This window comes from Haliaeetus leucocephalus, unplaced genomic scaffold (assembly GCF_000737465.1).
Source record: "Haliaeetus leucocephalus isolate CR32 unplaced genomic scaffold, Haliaeetus_leucocephalus-4.0 Scaffold556, whole genome shotgun sequence".
NCBI lineage: Eukaryota > Metazoa > Chordata > Aves > Accipitriformes > Accipitridae > Haliaeetus > Haliaeetus leucocephalus.
In genome coordinates this window covers 1,566,201-1,587,100 of record NW_010972992.1, presented here as the reverse complement: position 1 = coordinate 1,587,100, position 20,900 = coordinate 1,566,201, and the positions used below count along the sequence as shown (strand labels likewise).

Below are 20,900 nucleotides of genomic sequence, written 5' to 3'. Positions count from 1 at the left end.
ATCCTGTTCCTAGAAACAGAAAGTGACGCTGGACTCTGTCTCTTGAACCAACTTGGCACTGATATGGCAAAGGCAAAAAAGATCCTCAACTTCCATCGCTGCTGGTGTTTGATCCCAAGCCACCACAGGCCCATTCAAAAGTAAGCACAGTCACCAGAAAGCTACAGAAGCCTAATAAAGGCTGATTTTAATAAATTTTAAAAACCCAGCAAGCTTGGAGTTGACATTTGGTTAACATTCAAGCTCAGCACTACTACTGGCAAATGTACCAAAAGCCTCTGAACAAACTCATGATATTATGATTCATTCCGAGCTGAAAATAGAAGGTGGAGTGTTTCATTTTATTTGTTTAAATAGCACAAGCTTCCTTTGTGAGGTACATGCCAATGCCAGCACACGAATTTAAGCACAAATGTTCCAACATCCAGGACAGACTAATTTCATGGTTAATAAATTTAGGGACAAGGCAGCAGTTTGATACAGTCTCACTGAAGAGCTCTCTATCTAGGAAAACAGAAGTAAACAGGGAGATTTACACAACTATTAGACTTCTACAGCCCTGGCCTAATGATTTAAGTGGAATACTAATAGAGGACTACATTTCCAAGAGTCTGAAGTAGCACTATTGCAACCATGGCAAATTATACTTGACCACTCACCCTGGGCAAGCAATTCCTTCTGACAGGCAAATAAAATATTATTATTTTGCTCATTATCCACCGGAAAGGTTATAAAAGCTGGTTCCTTTTCCACCTGAGCTTCTAAGTTTTCATGGAAATTGTGCAAGGCCGATTAATAATGTTGACAGGACAGCAGTATTTCACAGCAAATCCAATTTACAAGACAGTGCACTACTACTGATAAGCATCTTTATCAGGACAGCTCTGCTGGTGTAGCGTTAGACAACGGTTTAAGCCACAGACACCACGTGAATTCATAAATCAGTGTTGATGTCAACAATACAGCGGAGGCAGGATGCACAAGAGCTGCCAGACATCATAAAATGTAAATTTTATATTTGTCCACATCATATATGGAAACACGCCTCCCCTTCTTTCTGAGGGGAAGTACATATGGGGTTCCTGGTATGTGTGACTGATACGTCAGCGGTTACAAAAATATTTCAGACCAGAATGAATAAGGCACAGCATGTTCATAAGCAGCCACAGCTACCAGTGAGTACATGAACTATCAGCACTGAAGGCTAGATTCAATTAATTAAACTGACTGTGGATAGTAACTTTACTTTTCTGGATAATTTCTCTTAAATGCAGTATTGATATGACTTGATAGAAAGTGGCATGAGGAGAGGAGGATGACTGCTGCTCTATCTCATTCAGATATGCCTGCTCAGCTGAAAACCCAAATCTCACATGTGTCATCACTAATCCATCTGCTCAGTGTCTCTTCTGCCCTATTGGCAGGGCACAGACTGTGATAGCTGATGGCTACTTCCACATGTAACAACTAAACCTTTTGTTTCAGAAATCAACAGGAAACTGAGACTTCATAGAGTTGTACCGATTCAACATTAAAATAACACCAGGCATATTTACATCCCAACCACTTAGTCAGGCTTTTCTGCAAATGCTCCGAGCTAGCAGAAGACACATTTCTGGTAAACATTCCTAGGACTGTTTCTACTGCTAAGTTATCCCCTTAATACACGTGTACTAAGATTTTACTCTAAACGCAAAGAAAAGCTTTCAGGTATATTCCAGCAAGATGAATGACTCAGATTATTATATAAAGACTTGAATTATCTGTCATCGACACTATGATTTACCACTGCTCATAGCATTTTACATGTCTGTAGAGAACGAACAGGCAATGACACCCTGTACAGTACAGAGAATTCACATACCACTATTCCACCAAAGCGCTGAAAGATGTTGCGAAGGTCATGGTAGGTGGTTGTTTTCTCCAGGTTGCCGATGAAGAGAGTTCTTGTTGCTTTTGGGTGAAACTCATCTATCCTTTCATCCAAGGGACGAAATTCGTTCTCACTTTCTGTTTCTAGAAGCAAAAGAGAGCAAGAAATTTGTAATGCACGGAGGTGTTTTTCATGTGGGTTCAGTTCATGTTGATTTGTTTGTTCAAGTCTACTTCCTGACAAGCAGATACGATCTGAACAAGAGCAACTGATGTCTTTGACAAAAATATGCAGTACTACACTTGTCAATTGTTATTTACGTGCAATGTGAAATCTCTGCACCACACCACTGCGTGAGTGCTGAGGAATTTCAGCATCCTCAGGTGAAAGGTTGCTGCATTCTCCAACTGCTTCTCTAGAAATTTACTCTTTTAACAAGTATTAATGCTTGAATGCATGACTTCAAGTAAGGCTTCACTGTACTTGGGTTAACAGCACATAGAGGAAGTTGGTTGGTAATACAGGCTATGCTACCTTAGCCTCAAAAATGCAGCCATCGTTAGATGTTTTAATTAAAAGCAGAAAAAACAAGCCTGTGAGGACTCAGTGCTATCTGTGCTTACACCACCCACTGGCTTCTGCTCCACTGAGACATGGAAGATGAGACTTTCTTCTAGCAGCCAGCAGATCCCACTGTTTGAGAGGATGGCAGGTTTCCTTCTCTGAGGTTTCAGACTGGAACTCTCTCCCTGTTTGACCTAAGAGCATCCACTCTTCTTGCTCTGGAATTTATTCTGGTGTATTTCCCAGTTTCTTTAAACCATATTTCTGCAGAAAGGCAGTTTTAACATTTCCTACTCCTATGCTGCCTCTTTACAACAGCCCGTGAGTATGCCCACAGCAGTCACGCGTCCAGTGCAAGAAGGGCATGGACCTTACCTGGTCCTATCCAGGCTGTGACTTCAATCTGCATGCCAAAGAAAAGTTTTCCTTTTGAGGCATTTAGTGCTTTCTCCTGGTCTTCCTGCTGTCGGAAGAACACCAGTCCATACCGTTCCTCAGAAGCCCCGTGAATCTGCACCGATGTCACCTTTCCATACTTCTTGAATTCGTGGAAAAGTCCATCTTTAAGGCTTGTATCTAAACCAACGAATAAACATTAGTACTGTAAAAACACACTTTTTACCAATTTAAAAGCACCATAAAAGACATAAAGAAATCTGATCTTCCTTCTAAAATGTGACTTCACCCAGTTTAACCCAAATCTCAAGATGCACAGAAGTCCTTTTAAATCTCGATGTTAATATTGCCAATGTCAAAAGCTTCTGGCGGATCTTTCTCTTTGCCTTTATTTTCAAACCCAGGAAACTACACACACAAGGTTTTACACAGCTAAAGCTGGCGGTGTACGGTTATCACTTCTGAGAGACATCCAACTCAAGATGAAGAAGAAATAAAGTGTTACTTCATTAATAATCCCACAGGTATACTGCATAGAGCAGTATTCCAAACCCGGGATGAGGCACCTGGAATGGAGATCAAAGTTATACAGCATTCAGCTCAGTCAATTCAGAACAATAACTAGGCAGATTCATCAGATTTTGCAAAATCTGACTCACGACCACACAATCTGCCTGGGATCTGTGGGGTATTTATCTTCAGCATTGTGTCTCTCCAAGGAGGATTACAGAAATAAAATCTACAGAAATTAACATTGTGACGTATGCTGCTCAAAAGTTAATACGTATTATTTTAATTCAGCTAGTGCCTTTGTATCCATGAATTATGTTACAACTGTTTTACAAACGATGCCATGCTGTTTTTTTTCTGTGGGACCTCTCCTGCATTCAGCACAGGGAACAAAGAGTCATCATGTACACTCCTCAGTGAGCGGTTTCTTACGTTATTTACCATGCAATATTCAATGCCATTACAAATATGCTCATGGGTGTTTTACAGCACTCAACAATGCAACAGAAAACCCTTAAGTTTTTGTATTAAAAAAGAAACTGGAGCAGGGAGAGAATAAATGGTCCGAGTTTTCAGTGAAAAATTTGAGATGCTTCAGGTTTTTCCCTGGGGAAATCCACATTACTGTTTCAAAGCACCAGCTCCAGTAGCTGTAAGTGCTCAAGCCTAAGGAGTTCAGCTAGGGACCTGCAGGATTCCTCACAGATGGTCACTAATTAAGCAATTTTCCCACCATCACACAAGAACCAAGGCAGAAGCAGAGAGAGAATCCCGTCCTCGGAGGCAGCATGTGGCTGCTGTGTCAAAGACACAATAAAAGTTATTTAACCAGTCCCTAACCTGCTTCCTATTCCTTTTTTTCCCTGTTTCACTTTCCCAAGTGAATTTACCTGTTGAGCGCACTGGAAGATTTTGAACCTTGATCCCAAAACTTTTCCGGGGTTCATCTTTCTCCAGAGATGGAAGCAGCTGGGACGCTGGCGCTGGGACGGCTGTCGACTGAACTGACCGTGCTGGGGACTCATCGCTTGAGCTGCTGCTGGAGTCACTGCTATAAATGGCATGAAGGAAACGACAGAATGCATGGAGATGCACAGGAACCAGAGGACACAGGTATTTTAATTAAAAAGGAAAATGTCAAAGACTTTTTGCTTGTCTACAGGCCTTTTTCCCTCCTTTGCTTGATGCAGAAAATCCAGTTTCCGTAATGCAGCCTGGTTATACGCAGGAATTTAAGTTATTCTACAAATATTCTCCTACAAAGCCCTCAGAGGAGACAGTCAAGGAAATAGAATATGGGTAAAATGTCAGACAGATCCTGTTACGCACCGTGACAATAGCGGAGATTTAATTAAGTGTAATACAATGTTGTATCAGCTTAGGAGCTGTGTGGGAAGACTGGAGAAATACAGAGGGTACACAGGTCTGCTGAAGCCTAAAAATCCCTCCCAGCGCTCTCGTGTACAGAAAAGAAATATTATCATGCTCTCAGGTGCCGCTGTCAATCCGAGAGTCAGCCCTAGAGTTCTCTTTATTGCCTCCTGTGCATCTTTTTTAAAAGAGATCCATACCTCTGATGACATGAAAACCTCGTGTGAGAAAATCACAACAAGCATTTGCTCAAGAGTAACCTAGGTAATGTATGAACCAGCAAACACTGTTTACAAGCTCAGCCTCAACGGCCAACTTCACGGTATGAAGAATTCAGACCAGAGAACATCTTTTATAAACAATAATTATGGCGGAACAGGATTTGCATATTAGATCATACGGGGAGTCAATCTAGTCCACCAACCCTTGATGGTAAAGATTGTTAGATGCTTCACAGGAGAGTAAGAAACACAGAGAATAATGTTATTAAAGCCTGCCCAGTGGGGACACATCATCTTCTTCAGTGGCTGATTTCTTCCCCGAGGCATGAGGGCTTATAACATCGCTAAAAATAATTTTGTCTGACATAACCCTGGAGACTCTCATTCTCCATTCCACGAGCAGCCTTCTAAAAAATTCTGCTGGAATTTTAACTCGGAGGCTGGAGGGGGGAGATCTGCCACATACAAAAATAACCCTGTCAGTTTTAAATTTGCTGCTTTCAATTTAATTTTTATGTTCCTCTCCACATCATATGAGAAAAACGATATGCAAGTTTATCTTTTTCTTATCTTAAATTATTTCATAGGCTTCTTATATTCCCTCTTTACATTAAACCATTTAACTTTTTCTAGTCTTTTCTTAGGGAAACCATTTCAGGCTTCTAATAATTTTGATTATTTGATTGTGTGACCTCTTCTACTATCCTCCTTTTTGGGGGGTGTACAGTTTATATAACACCAGGGTAACAGCAACAGTCATTTTTCTTAAAACATTCCAGAAAACTGGTTTTCTTTCTGAACATCTTGGTGTTAACGAGCACTGTGACACATTACTAAAAGCCCTTGGGCTCTGTCCCCATTATATTTGGAGGCGCAGAAGAAGAGGGCAATCTCTGTCCCAAAATACTTACAAACAATCGAAGGAGGATATAAAAACACGCCAGACCAAAACAAAACAAAAAAGGTCAAAAATGCAGAAGTAATAATAAACATGAGAAACTCTCCTCCCAGTCTCATCCTCTCATTACAACCCTCCCATCCAGTTGACACTGAGCTGCTTCACACGTTGGTGCCTTTCCCACACACTCTCCTCCTACTCCTCCATCCCCAGAGGAGGAAGTTAAGCATTGCTTTGGGAGAGGAGAGAAAATAAAGCCATGCCAGAAAAGGAGTGAAAACCCAAGCCCTTCCTCCTGCCCTCCTCTTCAGAGGCAGGCTCTGCTATACGCTTACCAAAGGGGCAGCTGCCTTGCACCACTCAACCTGTTATTTCATCTACAATAGCGTTTCCCCGTCCAATCCATATAGTCCCACGTGTTTCGCAGCTCTGAACTGCCTACCACAAAGATGCCCGTTCATAGCCTCATTTTTCTTCCAAATTTGTAAACTGCCTTTCTTTTTGCCTCACCTGCATTTGTGCAACCTGCTTCCAGGCTCTCTTCATTAAAAAACTATTTCATTGCTAAAAATGAAGCACGCTGCAATTCGCTCTTCATCTTTTGCCCATTTATCCCATTCCCTCTGCCTCCTACCTTTCTGCTAACTCTGGCAATGCTGGATCACCTCAAGTCCTCATTAAATTGAAGTTCTTCTCTATAGCATTTTGGGAAAAGGAGGAAAAACCTGACCCCACATGAACAGGCCTTCAGTAGTCTCAAGGGGTAACATAAGCAATCGCCTACTACTACGAAATAAATTGGCAAAGAATAGAGAAACTTCTTTTAATACGCAAATATAGTCAGAGAATGTGTGTGGGGAGAATCTGAAAATAATTCCCAAGCTGAGAGCAGTACCGTGTGGTTTACCATTCCCCTGGGGAAGGCTAAAATAAGATTTTAGGGCTGCAGCAAGCCTCTGCCCCGTATGCATTTTTCCTTTCCCTTCTCACATCTTAACGCTCGGTATTAGATCAACTACGTACTTCCAAAAGCACTTTAAATATTCTACTTTGCTAAGATTATATCTTTTAAGTAAGAGGCAGCACTGAATTTCTATTTAAGCAGTGCTTTAAAATGGGAACAGGCTATTTTTAGGGGTTTTTTTTATGAGGATGTTTAAAATATGGAACATACTGTTAAAATCACAGCATTCCACTGGGGAAAAAAGATAATCTCCGCGTAACACCGTAAGACATCCAAGCGATGAAACAGCAGTCTAATAGGGTGATAAATTCTACAACAAGAGTTTGAATTCCAAGCAACTTTGGGAAACAAGGATCATGCTGATAATTTCCACTTCCCCATGGAGTTTTAGGGATACATGTCCCTCAGCAAATCAAGACTATCTGAGGCATTCCAGAAAAAAATTTTCATTATTTCCCGACTCTGTTTTTAGAAAGAAAAAAAAATGCCACCAAGAACAATTCTCCTTTCTTTAGGGAAAGCCTCCTCACTCTTCCAATTGAAGAAACATGGATATAATAATTCAAAAGTAAGTCAAAGGTTTTATGTTCTGTGAATAGCAGAATGATGGAAGAGTTAATTATAGCTGCTGTGTCATCCAGTTATAGCACACAGCAGAATCAAAATAAAGCATCTGACAGTGAATTATATGTAGTCTCAACCAGAAAAACAGAACTCCTTTTCAACTACCCCAGCTTTAAAAATATACAAAACTAAAGCACTAAGCTGCACGAGGCTATGTTCCCAGAATATTAAAATGAGAATATGGCTTTTCTTTTCCCTGTGAGTAATTTTGAAAACAACCATCCTTTGCCAACTTGCAGAAAGCAAGTTATTAACAATTCTTCTAGCAAAAGTTAGTTCGTAAGGCTTTTGGAAAAACAAGCTAGGGAAATTTTAACCAGGGAATATCACAAATAGGTTAAAACAAAAGCTCTGATAACCTCCTTCTTGAAAGTATTTCAAGTAATCAATAGGTCTTGGGGCTGGCCAAAAATGGCATAAAGAAAATGGCTTTGTAACTTCATTTTGCGCTTCCACTAACACTATTAAACCTGTGATGATTTCTTCCAGAAGCAGAGCGTGCTCTGGCACACAGCCTTTTCCCAACACGGGAAAACCTGCTCTTCAACATCCATGTAAACTCAGCGGAGCAGAATGCCAGCACGCAGAAGAACTAATCTCCTGAGCTGTCACAACACACGCGTTGCACAGAGAGGGAGCCTGTGCTGGGAATTTGCTTTTTTAAACATCTCAGGCTTACAGATTCAGTTGCCTCTTCAGTGGTTTGCAGACTTCTTCTGGTGACGTATGCTCATTTGTGAAGAACTTGAGCATTGAACCAGGAAGGATTTCAGATGCTCTTTTGTCAAACCCAGATAGCTTCTAAAATCAGTTTCACTCCAGCTTTTATCATGGCATCATAGCGATGTAGAATAGAGGTTTTTGATTTTACTGTCAGCAAAATCAGATGGAAAACCTGAGCTATAAAGGAGATCATTCTTACTTTAATAAGGAGGTGGACATTAAATCCTTCTCTTACACATGCACTTTACAACAAGCGCAGTTTACAAGCCCTTTAAAAATACTAATCTGCCTTCCATAATTGCCTACAAGTATATAAGGATGCGTGTGTTCTTACTCACGGTATTTATCTATGTATCTATGCTCTATTCATCAAGATAAAATCTATTCGTAAACCAGTCTTTTAAGTTTTATCCATATGGGCTGAGTCCCAAAGACTCAACATGAAAGAATCTAGCAATGGGGATCAGATCACAAAAATGAGCCCCACACATGCCCAGTTTCAGTACGCTGCAGCTAATTTAGCACACAGAATTTTCCTTTTCTCACTTATAACTGCAAAGATGACATTTCAAATCCTGGTGCATGCATCCTATATAACCAGTCCTCATTTCCACAGAAATATCTCATTTTCAGGTAATTGCATTTTGCAGTTCTAGTAACTAACTATGAAGTTACGTTCTGTTTATGTATGAAAAATGAAAGCACTTGAATGAAGAATACAAAGTGAGCCGTTCTCTTTGTTCCCCAGCAAAAAGGAGATAAAAGAGAGACTCCAAACCAGTCGATGTAACGGGATACCCGCTGCTTTTCGTCAATGGCAGCTGCGCTGAATCAAGGGATCTCACAACCTGCCCTACCCTTTTGCAATTTTAAAATGTGGGACAATTGTCATTTCTGCGAATTGATTTGAGAACAGTGAGTCAGCTGCAAGGTTGGTGACTACCCTTGTTACAGCAAGCAGGAAACACCGTGGCCTTCATGGAAAATAAAGCAGAAAGAAGCATTAACACACACTGTGGGCAATGCGCTGCCAAACTTCAGGTTTAAAAAAAAGGCAAAAAACCCCCCAACCTCTGACTGTTGGAGCAAGTTAAAAAACAAGCCACCTAAAATAGGTTGAAACCCTTTTCATTTTTCAAAGGAACACATGTCAAATTTCAGCAGGGAAAAAAGTAAAAATGAATTAAAAAAATTTTTTTTTAACAGCTGCCTTCAAAAAATGTTTAACTAGAACTGGTAAATGATCCAGGATTCCTTTTACAGAAATATACCGAGCGATAATTTTTTTTCCTGCCAAAATTAACTGAAATCAGGAACTCTGCCTAGATCAGCTATGATTCAATACGCTGTCAAAATTATCTCTAAGTAAAGATTATCTCCTAGAAAGATCTATTCAGGACAACCTCCTGCAGCACCAGTCCCAGCTGACGGCAGGTTATTCTCACGGCTGATGTCAGCAGCAGATTCCCAAGTCGGGTCAGGAAATCCAAAGTTAACGTACAGTCATCTCTGAATTGAAGCAACAGGAACCCTTTTTTTCTTGTCCCTCCCTTTCCAGATCCAAGTTAAGTCACCGCAGATGATCTCTCTGCAAAAAACACCAGCTGCAAAAGGCAGCCAGTGACAGTGCTGTATGATCGGCTCTATCCAGAAGACACAAATCCTTGTGATACTTTATATATTGGCAGTGGGCTTCCAAAACAAACTGCCAGTTAGATTTCTTGGACCTGGCAAAACAGCACCAGAAAACTGGTTGAAGTATCCTGAACACACCAATGTGTCGTTTGGAAAAAAAGAGTTAAAAAGACCTGATTATTGCCAGCCAAAATCCAGCAAAAAATATGACACTGCTTAAGAAAGAAAAACCTTAAAAAATGCATCATATTCCATTCTAGCTATAGATTAAAGGATCTTTGCCCATGAATTGACTTCTCTTCTGGATGAAAAATGATATATTGAAATAATACATGCGCAGGTCTATTACAGGCTGCTATTTCTGTCCTATTAAATAAATGAATCCAAAAAGGTATTTAACCAGAATTTCCCCCATTCTCTACACACGTGCTCGAAAAACACACATCAAGTTACACGTACTGTAATAAGAACAGCAAGTAACCCATTCCCACAAAACTCAGACAACACCAGGTTACTCCAGCAATCCAGATGGCTGTTCTGCCACATTCAAGGAGGAATAACCAGAATGAAAATTCAAGAGGTCTGGGCAGAGGGTTAGCATCTCTTTGTTGGAGCCGATTCCAATGCCGACCTAAATATGCACGTGAGCAGCAGGTAGTTGTTTCGTACACATGACGTCTCCTGCATAGTACCAGTCCACATCAGTGTATTTGTAAGAAAAAAAAAAATTTTCTCACATCTGCGGAAATAAACACAGGGGTTTTTTTTTCCTAGTTAAAAGGAGTTGTTGAACCTGATGTTAAAGATACCAGAAAACCCAGTCAAACTTCTAAAGTTTGTTTGTATCAAGAGGTAACAAGTTGTTACCATATTTTGCAGACTACAGGCAAGCAGCTGAAGGGGGTCAGCCCACACGCGCCTACCACAAAGAGCTTGAACCCTGCTCTTCCATTTCATAACAAAGCTTTACATTTAAAGTAAGTATATAAGCAGACTGGCTGCTAAGTGTGAAAGGGTGGAGAAAGCAAACCCGGGAGCAGAGAGCTACACCTAATACTCTCTCAGTGTAATTACCCTGTGCCCATCACCCCGGCCTCCAGTACCTTTGGAGCTCGTGGTGAAAAGCACGCCGGGATGCGATTGCCTGACATTCTTGGCACCCTTTCAAGCCGCTGAGAACTTGCCACCCAAGGAACTTTGGTTTGTACATGTCACACACTCTGAAATATTTAACAACACACAGCTATGATAAAACAATCTACTGAGGGGAGGAAAAAAAACATCTACTGCATGGAAGCGGAAAAGAGTCACAAAAAGCATACAACAAATAAAAAAAGCATTTACTGCTCTGAAAAAAAAATCATTAAATATTGCAGGCAAATGAAATCAGGACATCCTCTTTCCCTTAACATCTTCTGTCTTACCACGCCCAGAAAGGAGACTTAAGAAATCTCCTGCTAGGCTGGAATCCTACATGGAAAGAAATGAAATTAAATGATGTTTAAAGGCCATGGGAAAGCAATACAACCAGGACCACTCAGTGTCTTTCAGCTGGCCAAATAACACAGGCTGTTCGCAGTATTTTTTTCAGTCTTTGACCAGTAAGTTTTTTTAAGATACAGTCTCCAGGTAGTATTTGCCATGTATTTAACCCAGGTCAAGTCACTGGCTTATTAACATCACATTTTAATTTCTGTGACAGGCCGTATTAATATATTTACTTTAGTCATTTTATCATGATGTCTGAAATGTGAACTTTGATGAGAAACAGCAGGCTGAAATGCATCATGGAAAAGATGAAGATATTGCTCAGAAGGACAGAGGACTACTCCCACCCCCAGAACCTCCTCTCCCCTGGAGCCACATGCTCTGAGAGTTTCAAGACAGCCGTGGGCTCCTTTTAATTCTTCCCTGCAACTAAATGATCCATTACAATCACTAAAAATATGTATGTTTATATTAATCCCTGTCTGGCTGATGGAGACTGTGCCAAACCCTCAGTCGGTGTTACCATTTCACTCCTCAACCTACGTACCCTGTCCTCAGGCTTGAATTTTGTACAGCCAAGAACAAAAAACACTAAACTGGAAGAAAAAAAAAGTCTTGGTTACAAACACATCAGCCTATCTACGTACCAAACAGCCGACTCAGCAACCACAACAGCTCACTACTGTTGAGAAGACACTACTTATGCCCTCCGCTCCCTGCGCTGGCTGTTAACTCAGCCATGGATGGGTTTGGTGTTGAACTTGGGAGCAGCTGGAGTTGTCTGCCTCCCCAGCCACCGCCTTTTCAAAACACGGATGCTCCTGGGGAATGGTGGGACCACTCACACTCAAAAATGAAACTCCAGGAAGCCGGAGGAAATGCTTTCTCAGCAAACGGCCACGGTGACGGAGCTCAGTGCTGGGAAAGATTAAAGTCATTGAGGCCTTGAGGGTGAAGTACAAAGCCAGCTCTTTGGTGTAGCTTTCCCACAATTAAACTTCCACCGATGCAAAAAGAGAAGAAAGAGGGCGGGTGTGAGAATGTGCGAGCCCAAAGAGCCTCTATTTTTTAACATTACCTTCATTGAGGGAAGCCTTGGGTCAAGAACCAGCCTCTGTGAGAAGTCCTGCTGCAGCCACCCCAACTCCCACCTCCACCAACCATGCTGGGCTTCAGCCAAATTATTTCAAGCGCTGCCGGGACTTGCCTGCAGAACTGCTGCCACTCAAGACTGTCAGCACTGATAAGCCTGCAATCGCAGTGGCTTTTAAAAGAAAATGGCGGGGCAGAGTTCACACAACAGCTGAGGAATAGCTTGTTCGGTCTAGAAGAAAAATTGCTTTCAACCCTTTGGCCAAAATTAGCATAATACTGTTAAACTAAACAGCTTTTGCCAGCTATCTGCAGACAATCTAAACTAATATTTTGCAACTGTCACCTCAGAGCATATGAAATCTTTTTTAAAAAAACATTTAGTTCAAGACTCATGGGAAGTAGGTATGTTTTAACATCCCTGCACTGCAGATGGAAAAGTAAGAAGAGACCAAGGGCTTTGCCCAAGGTCATTCAATGAATCACTGAGGGAGCAGGCTGAGGAACTTGATCTCCTGGCTCACTGGAGGCCAAATCTTTTCAAAATACTGAGAAAGAAACATTGAAAGGCAGTTTCCTAAACAACAACTGCAATGCTTTCATGATGGGATCTACTATGCAACTTAAAAAAAACAAACAACAAAACAACAAAAGTACACCAAGTAGCGTCTATAAGCCAGGAGAGTGAAATGCCGTTTAAAATGCAACCACTACTGTATCCAAGTATGCTACTACATGTTTACTTGAGGAGTAAAAAGCAACTTCTTTTGCCTTCTTAATACAATTTTAAAACCGTTTCGCCTTAACGATACTGACACTGTGTTGAGCACTGGATATTTTTCAGAAGAAAAGCCTTTTTCATACATACACTAAAATCAAAAAAGCACCAGCTCTGATTCATCCCCAGGTTATTTCAGTCTTGCAGAGGTAGAAATGCTTTTTTAGCATAAAGCTACTGGTAGATCACGGCAAACAGACCCGCAGAATTAATTCCGTCTTCATGTTTTAGAAAAGCATCACACCTTGCCTTAAAAAAACCCCAAACCTGGCACTACTTTTATGCCCTACATCCCTGACAGCTCTCATTTGTCTGTCATCTGGCCCCCCATGTGCCCCATCGACTCCACCCTCGGCCACTCCTTACCTTCTGCTCCCCGGGGCCGCTCTCCCTGCCTGCACAGGCAGCAAGCCCCCAACCTTGTACTCTGCCCTGCCAAAAGGTGGGTGAGATCATCGCCTCCCTCTTTAAGGCACTGTTTTCTAGCATTACACAAAATGCCATTTGTTGGAATTCCCAATTCGGAGCGGTTTTGAGATGGTGCATCCTCTCTTATAAACAAATAGAATTGTTCTTTGGATGGGAGTTGCAATGAAAGGCATGCCAAGATACGCGACCGATAAACAATGCCTCTTAAGTAAAACTGTTAACATGTGAAGCTTAATATAGAAATTCCATTTTTGGCAGATAACACCATGGAAGTTTAGTACTTCTAAAAATGGTCAACATTGTCCAAAGAGCAAAATCTAAAAGAAAGCGAACAGAGCAACTCTAGTTCTCCATCAGAAATAAGTTCATTTATTAAGGGTGTTTCTCAAACAGAATTTCTATTGCCTTAAATCTTCTACAACCTTTTAAAGAAATGCCAAAGAGATGAAGGGGAAAATAATTCTGGAGGCTTTTATTTAATACCCTTTTTTAGGCCAACTACAGCAACTGGAAGATGCATACAAGCACTTTGTCAAACCAGAACGGTAGCTGTTATTCTCACGCAAAGGACTACTTAAAATGGAAGGCCTGGGAAAAAAAATGTCATTTCTGTGATCTCAGGCAGCATACATTATAAAAGAGAAGACATTTGATGAGTTGTATGCTAAGGATTAATTTGCCACTTAAAAATGCAGAGAACAGATGGATCTCTTGGCTAGGACTATATTTGGGAATTACTTCATTTTCTGCCCACATGCAAATAAAAATACAACTAAAAGCAGAACTTTCTGTGAAATTTCACATGGGTAAAAAACACTTAAGTCACGAAAATTTAAAAAAAAAAAAAAGATACAATCTTCATATGGAACAGGTAAAGCGCCACAGCCTAGTGAATGTCTATCATGTTGGTGGGGAAAACGTGTCATTACATTTGTCAAGCAACTATATCGAACACCAGCCTTAGAAATCAAAAAAGAACACAAAACCAATATCATATGACAGAGTGGTCCTCATGTTTGTCTCTTAAGAGTAACTTCTGAAAAAGCACCCTACTGTAATCTAATTTAGCGGTATTTGTTACAATCTAGTGATTAAACCTCCACATGGTCAGAAGTCCAGGGACTCCCCAAAAAATCCTGGGACAGTTCCATCACACTAAACAGGGATTGTAAAGCAAGGGTGAAGACTTAGATATTTGTCGGAAAAATGCAAAAGTAGGGAAAAATGCAACAGGAAAATGCCTTATGTCCTCGCAACATCCTGGATCGACTGCCTTCACATCCCTGGCCTCCATACCACATGGCAGCAGCAACATATAGTTACCAGGCTGGGAAAGGAGGAGCAGCGTGAGGCAATTCAGCTGGTACGCTGGAGATTATGGGACAGAAGTCCTCCGAGGAATTCCCACACGCAAAGCCTATGTGCCCCACCTGTGTGCTTCCCTTATGGGATTTAGTGCTTACGGAGAACAGACTTTAAAACCTCCAAACCATAGCAGCACAGCGAGGCATAGTCTGTAAGCCACACATACAGTATTAATTAAGCATCCTCCTTTCTTCACACGTGATTTCTGAAAGTTACAGGGAAACTGCATATTAAAAAGCAACACCAACATGAACTTCTTCTGAAACAACCATTAGATAGCATCTATTTGTTTCTCCTCTAACAACACAACAAACCATTCCTCCTTCCCTCCACCTCAAAACAAACAAACAGAAAACTTACAAGCCAGCATTTACCCAGCAAAGCCCCAACCAGCGCAGGACATCTTCGGTGTATTCCCAGACTCTGAAACAGGGGTAAACACAGCTCCACGCGTGTTTAGAAAGCAAAGATGAGTAGAAAATTTGTACTAACCCGATAGCTTCCTTTCTGTGACTATTCATCCTTCACAATCCAGACAACAGGACATACCAGCCAGTAAACAAACACTGAAGGGAGGGACTAACTTCAAAGCAACTGTGTAAATCTTACATAATTTGAGGGTTTGAGATCTTGCAGCAACCTCTTACCAAACGAGGTGTCAGATGATACAAGGAGGTCAAACCTGTAGCAGCCGGAATAAGTAGGGCACTTTGCCTCTCTCAATCAGCCCAGCCTAGCACCATTTGTCCATGGGGACCTGGTGCTGTTCATTCTTGGGAATTCACTTTCAGGAGAACAGTGCCTTCTTTCACATGTTATCATGCTAGAAAAGCTTTCTACTCTCAAATGGACGAAAGATAATAAAATACATGAATGCCCTTATTGCCAGGATTTGCTGGAGATGTGCCTTAATTATTCTCCTGATTTCTAAAGGGTTTGCTAAGGTTTTCATATTTTTGCCCAGGTATGAAAACAATGAAGATTTCTGGGCATCTGTGGAGAATATAAGGCAACTGTGGAAGAAACGAGGAGACGGCCCTGAAAACCACTTCTCTCTTGTAGAAAGGATTCTCCAAAAGGTACTTTTGCAGCCATCCTAGATTTCTCAGTGACTCCTAGCTAAAATCATTGCCTTGAGCTCAATAAAGGAACTGTACACTGAACCCTGGACATTTTTCAAAGAGAAGTATTTGAAAGGCTCCACGTTTCACTTCTCCAAACAGGAGAGAGGACTCGTGGTTGGAAGGAGATGGGGTGTTTGTTTCTGAAACCCAGCAAGCATCGGGAAACGAAGGAAGAGGTCCCCTACCTTTGTTACAGGATTCTTGCGAGAAGGAGGGATTCACAGAGAAGTCTTGTTTCTTAATGCCACACACACTAAAAGGGCTATTTTTGTTCTTGTATTAGGCACTTAATAAATAATAATGCAAGGTTTTCTTTTTTTTTTTTCTAATTAATACAGCATCTACATAGTACACATCTCCCTCTTCCTCCTTTTGGAAACTCAGCTTTTGCTTCCCTTACACACAACAGGCAGTCATGCCTTTTGATTTTAAAAAATTAGTACTATGACTTGGCACATACAAATTGTTTCTCCTCTAGACAACTTCAAAGCCCTCACTTCTCTCCGAGTCTGTGATTTTCCACTCATAAAGGTGCTGTGTCCTCCTCTCCAAGCAGCATTACCAGCTGACCGTAATGATCTGGAGCGGGATATCTAATCATCTGCTAAGAAGCTTTCACACTTAAAACCCCCATGTCATCATTAGTGGTTTCGGTACTTGCAACGTCGCAGATGGACTACGCTTGATGCTTGGACATTAAGGGCAAACCTAAGTGCATCAGTTACATGGTCAATTCAGTGGAAAAAGACTGAGGGACAATACTCTTTTTTTTTTCCCCCCAATAAGGTTTATTTACCATTTGTCCTGGTTTTGGCTGGGATAGAGTTAATTGTCTTCCTAGTAGCTGGTATAGTGTTATGTTTTGGATTTAGTATGAGAATAAGGTTGGTAACACATCGAGGTTTTCAGTTGTTGCTACGTATTGTTTACACTAAGTCAAGGATTTCTCAGCTTCTCATGCCCAGCCAGCAAGAAGGCTGGAGGGGCACAAGAAGTTGGGAGGGAACACAGCCAGGAAAGCTGCCCCAAACTGGCCAACAGGGTATTCCATCCCATGTGATGTCATGCCCAGTATATAAACTGGGGGGAGGGTATCGCTGCTCAGGGACTAATCAGGCATCAGTCAGCGAGTGGTGAGCAACTGCATTGTGCAGCACTTGTTTTGTATATTCCAATTCTTATTATTATTATCATTACTATTTTGTTCTTTTCTGTCCTATTAAACTGTTCTTATCTCAAACCACGAGTTTTACTTTTTCTTCCCAATTCTCTCCCCCATCCCACTGGGGGGGGAGTAAGCAAGCAGCTGCGTGGTGCTTACTTGCTGGCTGGGGTTAAGCCACATCATTAATTCACATCCCTGTGACCATAGTTTAGGCACAGCATGTTCCACCTAAAGTTGTTTTTAAGGTTAATGCCCAGGTCTCACAAATACACCTCGAAGAGAACTCTTCCCACGGCCCTTAGGTTTTAAGGGGAAGGTTCTCCTCCTGAAGATACTACAGTGTCTGCATCCATGCCTCTGGCAGAGCCAAAAACATCCTCTTTGGGAAACAACCCTGAATCACTGTATTTGCAAGTCCAGCCTTCAAAATGTGAAGGCACACTCTGTCTACGCTTTGATGGAAACACATATGACTGAACACAGGCAGTGGCTGTATTTTTCCTTTGATCATTGTAATGACTGCTGTTTTTTCAGGAAGTGTTCAATACAGCCTTCCTCTCTTGCTATTCATCCCCCCATGTGAATATTCATTAGAAATTATTAAACTGCCCATTATTCCAAAGGTCTTTACGAAGGGAATCCTCTCCTCCACCTTTTGGTGCCAGTAATGTATGTGTCTCCATATGTCTAGACTCCCTTCATCATCAGTGCAGACAAGCAGGCACTTCTAGACTATGATCCCTCTAATCTATTTTAGCCATGATTCGCATCCCAGCTGTACTTCTCTCAAAGAAAGGGGAATCTGGACCATTCACACAGAGGGAGGCACCCAACACAGCCTATTGCACTGTTTTGTTTGGCTTTTTCAGGGTTTGATTTCCCCTTGTGTACAGCAGGAAGAGAACAGGAGGCAGATTTCTTCCTGCCTTCAGGATCCCTCAGACTTAAGCCTGGCTTCTCAGAAGTAACACGGGCAGCTTCAACTTCCCTGACCTCAGCTAATTCTTTCCTTCCCTCAGCCTACTCAAGATGATTAAGCAAAATACTTGGAAGGAAATCAAAGCCTTAAAAACGCAATTAGAGGTGACCATTCTGTTAATGCACGGGTGCACAATCCCCAAGTCAAACCCAATCCACCAACAGCACCAGACCTTCCTCAGGCTCAGCACGCCCGCGGGAAGAAAACCAATTTTTAGCAGCTCCCCTGGGCTTAACGAACAGCCCAATGCAAAACTCAGGAGGGACAACATATCCCCGAATGCTGGCAGGAGCACTGCCTTCCATACGGCTCAGGGTTTTCCCACTGTTCCTAAAAAAGGCCACTAGGAAGACCTGAAATTGCCAAACCTCACACCAGATACCAGCTCCTGCAGACCTGCAGCTGTCCACAGGTGACTTACAAATGTTATTTTTAAAACACGGCAGGTCTTCCTCCCTCAGCAGAGCATAAGGCAGGTTCACACAAGGGTCCAGGATTTAGCTGCCAGAAATCCTCATATTTGCTAACAAAGACTCTGATCCAATTGCAAGCAGCCTTTACAGCATTAAAAAAAAATATCTCTTTAACAGAACGCAAAACAGTAAAATCGTTTGAGACGATCAAAACAGTTAGCATTGTAATAAAACAGAGGTGTTTTTCTAGGACCCCTTTCCATTTGCATCCATCCCCAACATGAGGCATTTTTAAGACTCCCTTCCTGAAATTAATTTGGAAAAAGACGGAAATCTTTCTCTGCCTGTAGAGGCAAAGAAATCAAATACACTTTGAAAAAGCAGCAGCAGCAATTAAGCTTCTGGGCCCTGCTACAGAAACAAAGACTGACAGACCAGATTCAGATAAACACCTACTCCCGCAAATTTAGGAAGAAGCTTAATTGCTTTGTCATTTACAGCCAGCAATTACCAACTATTATTGGGAGTACTGCGGGGGATGGGGGCAATATTAATTGCAGCAAAACATCCATTTTGGGGGGGCAGCTCATGCAAAGAAAACTATGTATAAAACAAAAAAGCCACTTAACTTGATAACAATATTTTAAAGGATTTTATTGTATATTCATAAAAAAAGATGGGGTGTGGGTTCTTCCAGAGGGGCTAGCAATGTTGAAACTTCTATTTTATTTCGCAACTGCATCCTACCTGCTTCATATCATGGCAGTGGTGGTGGTAAGCTGTGGGGGCAGGCTCCAAAGTCGCCCCTTTTGGGGGATTTTTGGGGCTCATTCCTCTGGCGGGGAAACCGTTGCTAATTTCTAGATTGGGCAGAGCGCCGGGCACTGAAGGAAGGTTTCAAAAATAAAAAGCGACTTAAAGGTTGAGACGGAGAGCCAGGTTACCTCCCTCAGACCTCACTTTTACACAGGCGCTGCTGTTTCACTGCGTAACCGCGGCGTTTTCCTGCGCTGTGTGAGAAAAAATCTTCACGCAAGAGCGAAAGCCGTTCCAGCGTTAGCAGTTTAAAAAAAAAAAAAAAAAAAAAAAGGTTTTGTGGAAAGCTGATGTATTTTTAACCGCCGGGTTTCCAGCGCGGCTTAGGGGCGGCGCGGGTGGCCCCGCCCTGGGGGCGGCGCGGCGGCGGGCCCGGCCGGCTCCCGCCGGTTCAGACCGGTTCTCATGCACAAACAACCCGCCCCCCCCATTCCCGGGGGGGCTGAGGCGGCCGCCGGCCCGGGGCTGCGTGCCCCCCCCCTCCCCCCTCACAAAGGCACCGCGGCGGGGAAACCGCCCGCCTTTCCCTTAAAAACACCCGGGTGAGGCGGGCCTGCGCCCCGGCCGCCTTTTCTGTCCCGACCGTGCCGCCATTACAGCGCCGGGACGGGCTCCCGCCGCCACCAGAGGCTATGAGGCGACCTAAAGCGGTGGATTTTCAGAGCGAGATAAAAATCTATTATGCAACGCACATTTTTAATAGATCACTCCAGAGTATACAGATGAGGTAATGCGAGTTGGCGCCCTCCCCCAGGCGCTCTGTCAGCAGCTCGGCGGCGGCGGGGCTCAGGCGGGAGAGCACGGCTTCGCCGCCCTCCGGGCTGAGGTGACTGATGGGCTGTCGCTGGTTCTCGTCCCAAGGGGACGGAGACACCATTTGCTCGCCAGCTGCGAGGAGATCTTAGATCCCGGGCGATATATGACTTTTTTTTTTTTCCATAGGAGGATCTGTTTATGTGTAAACATGCGTGTGCGTGCATGTACAGGTAGTCTTTTTCGGCCGTTTTTGAGAAGGGAGGGTATAAAGGTTTGCTTTCTGTATTTTAAATCTCTTCGGCACAAAAATACCCTCTCTGTGTTCAAAGCTATCTGAAAATTTTCTGCCTGTGCTCAATTTCAAGAAACTTGATCTACTCCCAAGGGTGAAAAAGTTTTAAGAGGAAGGTCTAGGTTATATTTAGATGAGAAGCAGCACAGGCTGACATGAGCAGAAACACAAGAACAAAGTGAAAATGCTCGACAGTTGGTAACAAAAACCTGAGAGTATCTGAGTCGGTTTTTTTAATTTTCTTTTCTCTAATTCACATTTCCCTGTACAGAGAAAACATCAAAGCAGCACATGGCTTTATGTGAACAAAAGGTAAAGATCAGGTATTTCACCCGACTCTTGGAGGATTTACTGTTGGCTTTGTGGTAATTGAAAAGGAGTCTTCCTACTCCATGCCTCTCCCCCCCCCCCCCCAATCTGCTCC

General features: G+C 42.4%; 1 protein-coding gene across 15 annotated transcripts in view; it reads right to left on the bottom strand.

Annotated features, from left to right (window-relative positions):
* SPEN (spen family transcriptional repressor) overlaps positions 1–20,900 on the bottom strand; it is an 82,370-nt gene that overhangs the window by 18,552 nt on the left and 42,918 nt on the right. For all 15 annotated transcript variants that reach the window (XM_010577215.1, XM_010577226.1, XM_010577216.1 and 12 more), the window contains 3 exons: positions 4,234–4,394; positions 2,813–3,013; positions 1,865–2,016 (listed from right to left, as the gene is read on the bottom strand). In XM_010577215.1, the coding sequence (XP_010575517.1) occupies positions 1,865–2,016; positions 2,813–3,013; positions 4,234–4,394 (514 nt within the window). The remainder of the gene's footprint in view (positions 1–1,864; positions 2,017–2,812; positions 3,014–4,233; positions 4,395–20,900) is intronic.